This window comes from Lupinus angustifolius, chromosome LG09 (genome assembly GCF_001865875.1).
Source record: "Lupinus angustifolius cultivar Tanjil chromosome LG09, LupAngTanjil_v1.0, whole genome shotgun sequence".
Lineage (NCBI taxonomy): Eukaryota > Viridiplantae > Streptophyta > Magnoliopsida > Fabales > Fabaceae > Lupinus > Lupinus angustifolius.
The window spans coordinates 13,245,259-13,261,354 of NC_032017.1; the positions used below are offsets into that span (position 1 = coordinate 13,245,259).

Below are 16,096 nucleotides of genomic sequence, written 5' to 3' on the forward strand. Positions count from 1 at the left end.
ACATGAATATGATCTGTACATGTCAATTTTCAACTGGTCCTACTTAACTGCAGTGAGATCCTTAATAATAACATAAAACCTTATTGTACAAAGCATAAAGACAGAATACCAAACTGAATGATTAATCAACTGAAGTTTGAATACAAAGTATACATACATAATACTGAAATTACATAGAACATAATAAAATATGTGCACATTCTAACTCCCACTAAACCAAAATATCCTCACATTGCAGAACACCCACGTGAGCAGTATGCTCATGAAAGACCTTGGGTGTGATAGCTTTTGTAAGAGGATCCGCAATCATGGAGTTAGTGCCTAAATGTTCTATGGAAAGTTGTCCACTTTGTACTTTCTCCTTAACAACTAGGAACTTAATGTGGATGTGTTCATGTTCTTGAGGGTTTTGATTTTGCCATTCATGAATTACTAACTCACCTTGAGTAGGGAAGGTTTCATCAGCTATGTTTTGAGGATGTTCCAAATTTGATTCATCAAAAGCAACCATATGAATCGTTAGATACAGATTCTTCCTCTAAGACAAAGTTTCTAACCTTATCTTCCCCCTCAAACTCAATATCCTCAAAGAACATGGTTGTACCCGTCTCAAATATTGATTTTAAATTTGGATCATAAAATTTATAGCCCCTTGATTTTTCAGAGTAACCAATAAAGTAACTGTTCATTGTACGGGAGTCCAATTTCTTTTCATGAGGCCTATAAGGTCTTGCCTCAGCTGGACATCCCCACACATGAAAAGCTTTAGACTAGGCTTTCGCCCAGTCTAATGCTCATAAGGTGTTTTGACAGTTGTCTTAGTTGGCAGCCTATTTAGAATATAAGTTGCAGTCTTAAGTGCCTCTCCCCAGAGTGACTCTAGTAAGGTAGAGTGATAAATCATACTCCTTACCATATCCTTAAGAGTTCGGTTTCGTCTTTCAGACACACCATTCATACTAGGCAATCCTGGCATGGTGTACTGTGGGACTATACCACATTCCTCTAGGTATTTGGCAAAAGGCCTTGGAAGTTGTTCACCAGAACCGTCATATCTACCGTAGTATTCACCACCACGGTCAGATCTGATGCACTTAATCCTTTTGCTGAGTTGATTTTCAACTTCAGCCTTAAAAGTCTTGAACACGTCCAATGATTGGGACTTTTCATGAATTAGAAAAATGTATGCATAACGAGAATAATTGTCTATGAATGATATGAAGTATCATTGACCATTCCAGGAAGCCGTAGGGAATGGCCCACAAATATCAGTATGTGTCAATTCTAAGACGTCCGAAGCTCTATATGCACCATATTTCAATTGTTTGGTCTGTTTTCCTTTTATGCACTTGACGAAAACATTAAGGTTTGTGAAGTCAATGGAATAAAGTAAGAAATGTACCTTTCTTAGCACGCTATGCATGATACTTTAGACATTTCTTCTTTTGATGTCCAGTTCCTTTGCAAAAGTAATAGACATCATCCTACTTCTGTTTCTTTTGCATTAGACCCTTAGCAGCTGCATTCTTGGGTTTTGAAGTGATTTTCCTTTTGCCCTTGTCTTTAGAGGTACTAACTTAATGGGCACTTTCAGTCATTTCTCGCTTTAGTCTTTCCTCTTCTTGCACACAAAATGAAATGAGCTCATTTAGAGTTCATTTCTCCCTTTGACAGTTATAAGAAATCTTAAACTGACTGAATTGTGCAGGAACGGAAAGTAAGACCAAATGTATGAGTAAGTCTTACGACACCTCAAGCTTAAGGGCCTTAAGTTTTGAAGCTATGTTGGACATTCCCATAATGTATTCCTTTATGTTTCCCTTGCCTTGATACCTCATGGAAATCAAGTTCTGTAACAGAGTACTTGTTTCCACCTTATCGATCTTTACAAAGCGATTTTCAATCTCAACAAGGAAAGCTTTGGCACTATTTATCTCATCTGAGATAGTACCCCTAAAGACTTCTGGAATGCCACGCTTAATGATCATCAGACTCATGCGATTAGAGCGATCCCACTTCTCATAATCCTTCCTCTCTTCAGAGGCACTGGATTCCAAAGGAGAAGGGGGTTGTTCTACCCTTAATGCATAGTCCAAATCCATGCAGCCAAGAACAATTTCCATGTTATCTTTCCAATCCTTAAAATTTTCACCATTAAGGACCGTAACCGAATTCAAATTTGAAGATATAAAAGCAATTGACGTAGCTGATTCAGACAAAAGCCAAAGTATTAAAATATGCTCACAACTTAAATTATCAATGTGCTTTAAACAATGATATGACCAAATCAAGATACCTAGTGCACCATTAATATCAAGTCTTTGGACAGTGATATTAACTGCAAGTGGTACTCTTGTTGTAATGATCAAACACTTATAATTTTCCATGTTCTCTTTCCAGTCCTTAAAATTTTCACCATTAAGGACCGAAACTGAATTCAAATTTGCAGATATGGAAGCAATTGATGTAGTTGATTCAAACAAAAGACAAAATATTAAAATAGGCTCACAACTTAAAATTATCAATGTGCTCGTAAGAATGGTATGTCCAAATCAAGATACCTAGTGCACCATTAATATCAAGTCTTTGGACAGTGATATTAACTGCAAGTGGTACTCTTGCTGTAATGATCAAACACTTATAATAAGGCATGTCATGTGACGAATCCCTCTTTGGATTGATTCATCAGTCACATGTTTAAAAACTTTAGAATTATAACATGTTTATCATCACAGGTGTGTATGATCTTCGGCCAAATATTAACTTTTCTTTGGGCCAGCTAATACTCGCATGAATAATCATACACACTTACATCGAATATTCCTTATGAGTTATATTCATGAGAGAGGTCACTTTGGCGACATCTCACTTCAATTGGCTCACTTAAAATAACAGACAACCTTAATGGACAACCAAATAACAATTAAAACCAATGCACAATGATACCAAAGCCCCATAAACTTTATCGTACTCTCGCTTGGGCGAGGTACTTTCTCGCTTGGGCGAGGTACTCTCGCTTGAGCGAGGTACTCTTGCTTGAGCGCAATAGAAGCCAATGCTTCTGTTTGGCTCTCGCTTGAGCGAGCCTTATGTCGCCCATACACTCGCTTGGGCGAGGATCTTATCGCTTAAGCACAATAGAAGCTAATGCTTCTGTTTAGCTCTCGCTTGGGCGAGACACTCTTGCTTGAGCGAGAGCATTGCGATAGAAGAAGAACAGTGCGATTTATGCATCGCTGTTCTTCGAAAAATCACCCCAATAATCAACAAAACAGCAGAAATACAATGATTCATATCATATCTATATACTTACATATGGAATGGCATGAATATGTATTCTAATCGATCCATGGCATAAATAAAACCCAAAACCCTAAGTCAATCCAGATTTTGGGGAAGAAAAAACAAGCACCCTAATTTCACTCATGAATCAAATTGGGGTGGCTCTGATACCACTTGTTGGAGAATTTCTCCATCTATAATCCTTAGATTGAATGCGGAAGTCCTTATGACCATGGCTTCGTTCCCATAACCTAATGTTTATGCCCATACATAAACCCAAATGGAACGACCATGGTCCAGACCGAAGAAACCCCAAATGATTTCATGGTGAAGATGAAGAACATACCTTGATTAGCCATATGGAATCTCGAAGGTATGAGGGTGTGATGATCTTCCAGATGTTAGAGCACTTGATGGTTTTCCTTATGCTTCTCTAAAGGGGAATGAGAATGCCAAGAGCTTGAGAAAATGCCTAATGAAGTGTTGAACCTTATGTGAGGAGAGATCCTTATTCGTGTTGTGGATGACTTGATAGTGTTTTATCCCTTATGGATAACACTATCCTAATCCACCCTTATTCTCCTCAACCCTACACCTTAAAACTTGTTGCTCTACAAATGGGGACCATAATCCATAAAAGTAACCCCGTAGCGGTTACCACTTAAGTTGCAATAATTCGGATTCAGTCCCTTCATCAAATCAGAAATTGCTTGAAGGTATCTACACTTATAATATTTCATGACACATATGCCCTTAGCCACCAAATGAATTACTGAAGATCATTTTATATTTTGGTTAATTAAATAATGGTCACAACATAATTATAGAATTATATTTGTGACCCATAAATTGTCAGAAATTCTAACACAAACTTATATTGGTGTTTCAAATTGCGGATCGTATCATTGTGGTGACACTAAATCACAATGATGTGATTGCAATGGGTCGCAACGCAACTACATCGGACCGTATTTGGGTCACATCAGGCGTAATGCAACCGCATCAGTCTGCAACAATATTAAAAATATTTTTTACTCACAAATTAATTCATACCACAACAGTCACAATCTGCATTGCAACAATAGCAATGATCGCAATTGTAGTAACCACAACTGTGATCATAATCGCGACCACAATTGCAGTTTAAAACATTGATTATGATTCTTTGATTAGGCTGGGAATATCTGCTCATGGAAAGGGCATGATTCTTACCCATGTTCCACTAATTCAAGAACATATTAAAGTTGAGAGGTAGGTGACGATGGAAAGAAGAGATTGATGTATTGGATTTTGCTCAACTCATTATGTGTATTTTCTCATTGAAAGAAGAAGAAGCCAACTTGGCTTATATTCAAGAGAAGAGATTGTTTCCTTGTTCAACAAGTAAGCCTTCAAAATAATAAGTGTCATAACTAACTTAAAGTTGCTAACCAACTCATTCTAGAAAGGGAAAAACATAACACAAGGCAAGAATATAAGTCAATTAACTCCGCTACACAAATACATCTATATGGTACAATCATACTCCATCCTATGCTCCATTCTCTTGGCTTGATGATTTTGATTTATGCTTTAGCTCCAATATGATGGATAATTTATGGAATTACTATGGCTAGAAGCAACGGCAATGGTTTCACCAAAAGAGAAAGTGAAAACAAAGGAAGCTGTGAAAGGATCATATGATCCTTTGGCCGAAGATAAATCAAATATCATGATTCGTGAATGTCGGAGAATAAAGAAAATTAATTTGTTAGTTCATATACTCCCAAATCATCCTAAAAACAAAAAATTTAAGCATGCTTCAAGGAAAATATTGTCAAAATTCCCTTTAGGTCTAAGACATCATATTGACTCCATCATTCACACACAAGTTATTTGTATAAGTATGGATGCGAAAATAATTGGATATTAATTTACCAATAATTAATTAAGGAGATGAAATACAAAATAAAATTATGTAGGCAAAAAAAGGAGAAGTTGCATATAAATATACAATGGATGTGTTGTTCCTACTAAAAAGGTGTTGCAACCCGAAAGAGAGTGGTTTTGTATACCCGACATGGCATATGTTATTGATATAAGGTATAATGTTGCATTTGTAATATATGTCCCAACATCCTCACATGTATGACATATCTATGGGGAATTAGATTTGTTGACGATAATCATTTTCTGTGTATATTATTAAATATTGTTATTAACATTTTAATTTTTTTACACATGGGTGAGTTTGAAAGTATACTCACTATTGCCTCCAACGTATCAAGCATGACACACTTATTTAATACAAAAGCAGTGGAGAAGGAGTTTATAATTGTGAATCATAGGGCACACTTTTCTCCATTAATATAGGTGCAAGAATAAATACATGGAAGTGAAAGGAAACATGTAAATATTGATTCTGATAAGGACTAAGTTGGATAAGGTAGTAGGTTTTATGGATGTATGAAATATAATATCATTTGATATATAGGAGTATTAAATTGTATATGGTAGCTATTTTGTTAGCATCACTAAAATATAGGACATATCAAATCATTCCAATCAGGATTAATGAAATAAGAAATTCTTAGAACCAATATGAATGATTAGACTTAAAAATTAGTTATTAGTCACATGACAATCATATACATGTATTTTTTTTATTTTAATTGTTTAAATAAAATTCAATAATATATATTAATTGTTCTCATTTCTAATAATAACTTATTGTTCATCATACTAGTCATTCCTCATTTCAATGTAATGGAAATAGTTAACAATTTTTTTGGTGAATATTGGAAACATTTGAAACATTGAATTATAGGAAATCTTGCAAGACTATTTTAGCCATGTTGACTGACTCTTCATGCGATTGGGCCTTGAGAGTCCATTGCATCCTTTCCTTGCAACATTTGAGTTGCTGCTTTCTATATTTTCATTCACTTTGCTCCACCTAACATATCTAATAAGGAAAATTGTTAACTCTTAATTTTATGGTAATCGATTAATTACTTACTCCATTCTCTAAAATGGATCATATACTTTAAAATATCTAAACTCAAATAGTCACTACTTTGTAGCTTACAATAAATATAGGCATATCAATGAAAAAGACGAGGGTTTTAAATAATATTCTGTATTTTCTGAATTATACGAGCTCATAAAATAATTTTTTAAAGAGTCAAAGACATAAATCATAATTCTTGATCACCAAAAGGTGATGGGTAGCATAGACATGAAGAAATTAATGGTTTAATTAAAATTTGGCATCCAAAAAAAGATGTATCACTTTTCAACAAGATAGTATATTCTAGGTAAATCAAATGAAGTCAAGTCGTTTACATCTCTATAGTTAATATCTCTATAGTTAACATCTCTATAGTTCTTGATGCTTCCACTGTAATTCTCTACCCAATCTACCAAATGCCACAAAAGTTAATACATTCCAGAACGAGTTTTTCAGTAAGTTTTGTCTCCACTTAAATGATTGCTGGGAAAACTTATCACGAGGTCATCATTCCATAATTGCTACAAATTAAGTACACTTAATCCTAAAATTCTTTAAGTGATGAGATATTGAAAAGAATATGTATCTTATTAGTATAAGTAGTGCAAATCGATCATTAATAATCCTTTATATCATTTTAGACTTTATACTCTCATACTTATCTAGTCTTACGACTATTCCTCTCATTCGAATGTAAAATATGTATTCTTAAGTACTCCTGTAGAAGTCCATCATGAGTCACTATTTATTTGGAACAAAATCCTCCGTATGAAAATGAGTATATTTTCATATCTCGAATCAATTAAGTTCATCTCGGTAATACAAAAAATGTTAATTAACAACTACTCCCCACCTTCCTCAACCTAGGAGATATCACAATATTCCTTAAGCTGGCGTCCAATTTAAAGTGTTTTTTGTAATCAACCAAAACAATTTAGAGTAGAAGTCTTTTACGTATTGGTATAAGCATCATATTACTATTGAGTAAATATTACTATCAGTAACAAATGTTGGTTCAAGTAGTGCATGTTTGATTCTCATTAAATAAAATTTTAGGTTCGAGTCTAGTTGACGGAAAAAATATCCGCTGAGAAAGTTGGTCACACATATTTATGAATGTTCCTAGTTCTTGGATAAGATTAGCCCCAGTAATAAAATACATATGAGAAACCAAAAAAAATATTATTATTAGTTGGAGGTTGAGACGGTTTGGTTTGTGCCAATTGCTAAATCGTTGACTAAGTCTAATTACATGGCTTGAGATGATAACCTTTCTAAATCATATTTCAATCAACTCCTTCAGTAGTTTGGGGAGATCATTTGACTCTTGGATCTTGTCAAACACTACATAAAAATAATAAACCCAATCACTTGTACCAAAATTTCAGGCACTTTCAATGATAATTCAGAATCATAAACCTACAAAAAAAACTGTGTACTAACAAATATAACTATATTAGCAAATATGCTCATTAAATCTCCAGAACCACCAAATCGATGATTCAATTTTTGTAAGCAATATTTGTTAGTAGAAATAATTACATATCTCGAATGTGATTAATTTCTTATAAAAAGTGTGGGATACCCTTTATATAAAAAAAATTATACCCTTTTCATGACATTTTCTCGTTGGGCACTGCAGGCACCAATTATTGCTTCCATTATGCTAGTAATCTTAGCAATTGGATCATGAAAAATCTCAGCCATTGAACTTGTAGTAAAACGCTCCTCATTAATGGAACTTATCTAAATTCAATGATTAATTATAGTTATTTATTGAGGATTAGTTTCCTTTGGAGACTTTTATTTCAGCGCGTTCCATCTCATTTACGTGTTGGAATGAAGAGACTCATTTCACACTGAACTTTGTTTTTCTTTAATTTGTCCACGCGGTTTTGTTTGAAAAGGTAATAAATCTTACCCCTTTACCATTCATGTGGTTTGATGTATTGGTATTTCTTTTTCTTATAAATCTCTTTGTATTTTAGAAACATAATATTTGCTTATATTATTTTTACTCCATTTTATAAGACAAATTTGGATAGTTTTGGACAATGAATCATTAAAAATTTGTAAAAAAAAATGTACCATATTTACCAAAAATGTCATTCTTTAATAGAATTAAAACATTTATCTTTGTACTCGAATTGTTTGAGTAAATGGCGGTATTTGAGTAACAAATTCATTTATTGAAGAGGTCATATAAATATTACCAAAACAAAAGAGACTCAAAAAGGTGGACCAGAATTTTTAAGACTACCAAAATTGCTTGCAAGATGTTGTTGTCAAAATTATATTACATGGATTGATTTAAAATTAACTATATGATATGATCACCAACTATATCAATTAATTTACTTAAAAAAAACATATCAATTAATTTACTTAAAAAACATGTCAATTAATGCCTCTATTCCCTATTCTATGTCCCTTTGAATAAATGTTTTGCTTTATTTAGTTGTCATTTTAACACTTCACATCTGTATTAATAAGTATTTTTTCATTTTTACTGGTGGAGAGAAATAGTTGGTGGAATAATATTAATGTGGAGGGAAATAAGTACCATAATCATATAAGTATGAAAACAACATATGATATAAAACCTAAGGAATCATCAAATTTATAATATTTTTCATAATAAAATATTTTAATTAGATTATCACAGTCCAAGTAACATGTGATAAGTGGAGAAAATGAGAGAATAACTTTTACCTAAGATGTTATTGTTAGGATTATAATATAGGAGCTTAGCTTATATTTCATTAAAGAAATATTTAAATATAAGACTATCCCGTCCATATGACAAATGTCATGCTTAAAGAGAAGGAGAATAGGAAATACCCAAAAAAAAACTCAAATGTTTTAGCTATCTAAAGTCTAAACTAATTTGCTTCAATAGGAGCTTATATCATCACTTCTGATTAGTTAAAAAAATTATTTAAATTAAAATTAAAATTATTATATATTTTTCTGATCAATCATATCCCCTGATATATGGAGTAGCATAAAAGGAGTGGAACAATAAATATGTTCACCTTACAATGACTAACATGTCTCTTATCCCATTTGACCTACTGTATCTTTCACTAAGCAAAAGAAATGAGTACTTATCTTAGATAAGGACAATTTATCTTTTATCTTAAAAAGTGTAATACACAATATGATTAATTAGAAAAATATATAATTATTAAATTTTTAATTTAAATATTTTTTTAATAAATCACAATAAATACTAATAATGTGTTGATCTAGTGGAACAAAGTCCAACTATTTTCAAGATGATTAAAATATCAATGATTTGATTTATGAGAATAACGATCATATCATAATTAATATAAAAAGAGTAAGAAGATATAGACCCCTAAAATAAATTAATTCATTAAACAAAAAAGATAAAAATAACTTACCTTATTACAAACAAGATCAACCATAACAGATGATATAGTCCGATTTTTTAATTAACATAAATTGATTGTATAAGTAAATACTATCGAAATTTTCTATTTAATTTTAAAACACTCCCAATCCATCAATAACAACTCCCTCCTACATTCTCTCTAATGCTTCCCTTCCATTTCCGCATAAATGGGTTCCAAAGTTGAAGCCACGGAAAATCCAACACTATCTCACCAAAACTCACTTCCCCTTGAAAATCGCGCAAACCAAGAAAAAGCCGTTACTAACAACAAAACACAATTCATTTACAATAACAATGAACAAAATTCACATTCCCTTCTCCCAATTCCAATGCCTCCACCAACTTCAAATTCCAACCCTCAAAACGACGTCGTAGACGGCGATATTTCATCCAGCTTCTCCGTCGTTGGAACCTTCCTCCGTCAACGCAGCAACGACGTGTCGTCTGCAATTGTTAAAAAGATCTCGTCGTTACGCCAATCCTTCGACGACGACGAAAATGAAAACGACGAGTCGTTTAGTAAGAATGAGAGAAAGATAAAGCATGAAGTTACGGAGTTCAATCTCTCTGGTGTGAAGGTTGTTGTGAAAACGAAACCGGAGATGGAAGAGGAAGCGTTGATGAAGGGAAGAATAAGCTTCTTCTCGAGATCGAATTGCAGAGATTGCACTGCGGTGAGGAGGTTTTTCAAGGCGAAAGGTTTACGGTTCGTGGAAATCAATATCGACGTGTTTACGGAAAGAGAAGAGGAGCTTCGAGAAAAGACGGGAACTACTATGGTGCCGCAGATTTTCTTCAACGAGAAGCTGATTGGAGGATTGGTAGCTTTGAATTCGTTGAGGAATAGCGGTGAGTTGGAGCGGAGGGTGGCGGAGATTGTGTCGGAGGAATGTCCCGGTGATGCGCCTGCGGTGCCGGTGTATGGTTTTGATTCCGTGGATGATGAGGTTGATCGGATGGATGAGGTTGCTGAGATTGTTAGGGTTGTACGGATGGGATTGCCGATAAAGGATAGGTTGAAGAGGATGAAGATTGTTAAGAATTGTTTTACGGCGAATGAGTTCGTGGACGTGGTGGTTCAACACCTCGATTGCGAGAGTAGCGAGGTGCGCTTTTCTATACCTATGCATACTTATTTTTATTTTCTTATTATTTATCCGCACTCGTATTATTTATATTTAATTATAAATTATTATTCAAACAAAAAGAATTTAATTCAGATGGAATAAATGATTTAGCGACTGTTACGGCCTCGTAATCATTTACATATATTTAAATTTTAAAATAGTAAGAAAAAAGATCAACATTTTAATTTAGTCCGACTATATATAAAAATGCATCAATGATTATTTCCATATTTAAATTTATGGACCAGATATATAATTTGTTTGAAATTTTAAAAGGGCAAATTTTAATTGGCGAAAATAATGGATTAAAATTTAATGTTGTATTCATGATAATAATGTTCAACTACCACAAAATAAATATATTAATTGAGATAGTATTATATTAAATACACTAATTTATGTTATATAAGCCTTAGCAGTTAAGAATCTTTTTTAAAACATTGGAGTACTGGTAAGTGACATGGTAATGTACAAGAGGAATCTACATACATCATATATGTACTTGTTATAAAGATGTATATAAAATCAACAGTCTTTAGAATCTTAAGACTCCTATGTGCCTGCGTGGATACATTAAGGAATATAATTAGTTAAACTTAATATTGCACAATCCTATATATGAATAAGAATATATGGCAATAGAGTTAGCAATAACCATATAATTTTTCCACCAAAATTGATTAAAGAAATCTGCAAATGAGAATTGGTTGAGTTAGATTGCAACTATAACTGATTATGAAAGAAATTGATAAAAATAAATTAAGGAGGGGGAAAATGTGGAGCTTTATTGTTTTTAGCTTCTTGCATCGAGTAGTTTTTGGGAAATACACGTGAGCTATGATAATGAACACTAGTGCGTATGATTATTACAAGGTTCGTGTGGTTATAATCCGGTTTTCCATATGATTATCATTTTAATGAATACTTTTAAATCTTCTAACACGACTTCTAAATATTTCTTTTCCTAAGGATTAGTTTGAGAGTTAGACTTTGGAAGAGAATGGAGGAAATGAAAGGCTTGTGAACCATGAAATACACTTGTTTCATAGCTCTCAAGCCTTCTCTTTCCCTCCCTTCCCCTCCAAGATCCAACTCCCAAACTAACCTTGAGGATTAAATAAAATGATAAATATTTTTATCTTTAAAAAATGTTTATTATATTCACTTTTTAATTTAATATTAATAAAATTATTAAGAATTTGGAATATATTTGAAAACTCTTTTTTTATTTGTTGTTTTGTACCGAAAAAAATCATTTTTTTATTGGTTTGAGGAGGGATTGTTAAAGTTTAAAACAGTTTTAATAGCTTCATACTCGGAAGTAATTAAAAAAAATCACCACCTTTATTAAAAAAATTACAATACTTATTCCCTGCCCTGTAACAATTAATGCTGGAATTAACATAACCCTTTTAAAAAATTAAAAAAGATGAACGTAATAAAATTGATGTGCAAATATGACTTTGCTTATAAAGAAATTGACAAATGGTGTCTTAGTTAGCTACTTTTATCTTCTTCCTTTGTAACCAAAAAAAAAGTTAGCTACTTTTAACAGGGCCGGGGCCGTGTTGACAGGGTCATAACATAAGGGACCAGAGTAAGTTTCTAAGAGCCTGTGAAGTAGATAACTTCAATGCAATCACAAATTCACAATTGCATATGAAAAGTAAACGTAAAATTGTTCCATCCCTGTTCCGTGGAACAATCAAACTCCCATTTTCATATTCTGAATTGTACTATATTTTAAAAATATTCCCCACTTTCTAATTATTTACTCCACATTTCCATTTACTTTGTTAGGAATATATATGGCTTAATCAGCGGGTATTATCTAAACCTAAGCATTTTTTACTTGCAATAAAAAAAATATTAACGTTTTTTGTGATAACTAACGATTAATATTAGTTTCTTATAATGTCATATTTTGCTCGTTGGACACGTGTGGATCCCTCTTAGGAGAGGTCCAGTACATTTTTCTTTCAAACATATAAACTTTTTTATTTAAAGTCAGTCATTAATTATTTAGTGTGCTACATATATGCATCTCTTAAAAAAAGTACGAGACTTTTCTTATACCGGATAAGATCCATTCTCGTTCGACAAGGATTTGATCGAAGCTAAATTCATCGGTGGACATTTTTCCTAATAGATGAATAATGCTATAACTTCTAATTCCTTTGAGAGTAGTGCATCTAAAGTAACCATAACATAAAGTGGTGAAAAATAGATAATCATAATAACGTGATAATCCAATTTGAAAGCAAGTTTTTTAGGCATGTGCATCATTTAGCACAATTCAATCACAATGGCTATTGTTAACATTGCCTCGTTAAGGATTGGTACGCCACATTAGTCAATTAGTAGTAATGATTTCTAGTTTCTGAATGATTGGTACGCCATATTTTTAGTGTCCCATTCTCAAAACTGTTCTCCCAACATTTCTTTCTGTGACAATTTTTAGGCTATTCAGATTGGAAAAGAGTTATGCAGGAAGCACTTCATCCATCATGTCTTCGGGTATGAAAATTGCTTTTGAACCTAATGAGAAAACTACACGAGTTACAATATGTGTCTCAATCTTTTGGTAATTTCCTCGTTGTCATTGACAACCTTCTTCTATAGGGAAAATGATTTTGAGGAAGGAGATCACTTGTATCGTTTCCTTGAACATGAACGGTTTAGCCCAAGATGCTTCAATTTCCGTGGCACAAATGATAGTGAACCAAAGCCTGCAGCTGCAGTTTTCGAAAGGCTTGCAAAGATTATGTCTGCCATTCTTGAATCTCATGCTTCTGATGACATGCAACATGTTGATTATGGGGCCATTAGCAAAAGCGAAGAATTTCGTAGGTATGATATTACTTAATTTGCATTTTATTGTTTAATGCATAGTTACATAATTCTCTCATTTCTCATATGTATTATGTATTGAATTTATCCTAACATGTACATGAGTTTATTGTAAAGAGTGTCTCATAAAATTAATATAAAAATGTGATGAACCATACACACAAATGAACATGTACTGATGGGAGTGCAAAAAATGTTCTTTGGATTTGATCCCCTTACTAATTGATTATTCATTGAGTGGACTTAAGAAATGGGAGCAATAGAGACTTTTTTACACTTTCTTCAACACACTATTATCCAGTAGAATTCATGTTGAACTCATTGAATCACATTATTCCACTTTCTATTTAGTCATTTTCTCATAAATTTCATCCTACAAGTAATGTGTCAAAGATAAGTTGTATTGCTATCATCGATCTTCTTGGATTTGGTATGTCTCTACAATTTCTGTTGAGATTTTTCTCCTTATATCTCTGATTCTTGTCTGAAGTTATTTTCTTACTCTTTCACTTTTAACTACAGATATGTAAATGTGACTCGGGATCTGCAGCGAGTTAATCTCTTGGAGCTATCAGAAAATGAGAAGCTTGCGTTCTTCTTAAATTTGTATAATGCTATGGTCATCCATGCTGTAATTAGAGTAGGGTGTCCAGAAGGTGTGATTGATAGGAGATCCTTCTTCACTGATTTCCAGTATTTGGTGGGAGGGTACCCTTATTCTCTCTCTGTTATTCAAAATGGTATCCTCAGATGCAATCGGAGGTCACCATATTCCTTAGTCAAGCCTTTTAGCACAGGAGACAGACAGTTAGAGGTAACCAGTTTTTTCCAGTATTCAGTTTTGGATAGACAGACATGTTTAAAATCAAATCACTTTTGTAGTTTCATGGGCAGTAAAACAAGATTATGCTCTTATGGCATTTTAAAAAAATGAATTTTAGTGTCTATAATTTCATATGTCTTTATTTTGGTCTTGGATATGCTTACAGACATATCTAAGAGTTGGTGTCACGGTCCATATTTTTGCTAATGATATATAGTTCTAGTTGTAGAGTTGAGATGAAATAAATGAGATATTAGAAACCCACAGTTAAACTTTATGGAAGCACACAATTTTCTAGAAGTTGGAGAGAACACAGAATGTAAGTGTAGCTGAAAATTAGAGACCATATCCATACCATACAACAAATTACGTGATTTAAATATCTTGGATCAATCTTACAAAATGAAATATGAGAGAGATATAAATATAGGATTGTTTTAAAATGAATTGCAGCCTGAATTTTTGTGTTTGCATTTTTTCATTCATTTTCTTGTTCCCTAACATCAAGTTTCTATCTCCTATGACTGGCTGTGATTTATTTAATATGTTTGTTTGGTTATGAAGAAATATTAAGTTATTCCTGCCACAGGTTGCTCTTGTCAAAATAAACCCATTAATTCACTTTGGACTCTGTAATGGTACAAAGTCCAGCCCAAGGGTGAGGTTTTTCTCTCCCCAAAGAGTTGCAGATGAATTAAGAGTTGCTGCAAGAGAGTTTTTTGAGAATGGTGGAATTGAAGTTGACCTAGAGAAGAGAACTGTTTATCTCACACGGATTTTCAAGTGGTAAGCAAAATTGAAAACCTTCTTTATCTTTGGTTCTGACTAAATTCAATTCATAAGTCCCATCTTATGGAAATTTATATTGGCAGGTTCAGTGGGGATTTTGGAAAAGAGAAAGACATACTAATCTGGATAATTAATTATTTGGATCCAAGTAAAGCAGGCCTTTTAACACATCTTTTAGGTGACTATGGACCTATTAAAGTCTCTTACCAGAATTTTGATTGGTCATTTATGTCATGAGTAGTATTATAAACTGATATGATCCTGCCACTTAATATATGGTTTGTTTATTATATGTGTCCCACATTCTTACATCTTATTGTACACAGAGTTTGAGTGATATGATACCAAAATGGAGATAGTAATTCATAGATTTGATGTTATTTTTGCACAACACATGTGCAGATCAGTATTCTGGAATTTGTGGAATCTTGTTCTAGGACTAATTTTTTCATCTGCTATTTAATCTATACAAGCCTGAAGGTCTACCATGTAATTGTTACTGAACTTGTGTGGTGTCATGTTAAGTGTGCTCATGTGAAAGCAAAAAACAAGATCACAGTAACTTGTTTATGTTATATACAAGTAGCTAACCCCATGCAATGCATGGGATGGAGGGTTCATTTTTTGTTGAAAATAAATTAAAAGATAGGTATATGATTAAGAGAATTAATTTCTTAAGTTTTAATCACAATAGTACCTTATTTTAATATATAGGAATGACTAAACTGAAAATTACTCTTATAATGAGAAAGGTGAAAATTTAATATAAATTATTAGATATTATTTCAACTATCACATTAAAAGATATTATATATATA

At 32.9% G+C, this 16,096-nt stretch overlaps 1 protein-coding gene across 1 annotated transcript; it reads left to right on the forward strand.

The window, feature by feature from the left end:
* On the forward strand, positions 9,789 to 15,704 carry LOC109355911. Its single transcript, XM_019599189.1, has 6 exons — positions 9,789 to 10,795; positions 13,278 to 13,333; positions 13,439 to 13,666; positions 14,189 to 14,480; positions 15,079 to 15,275; positions 15,362 to 15,704. Exons 1-6 carry the CDS (start codon positions 9,857 to 9,859, stop codon positions 15,513 to 15,515), a joined length of 1,866 nt encoding a protein of 621 aa, XP_019454734.1. The 5' UTR covers positions 9,789 to 9,856; the 3' UTR covers positions 15,516 to 15,704.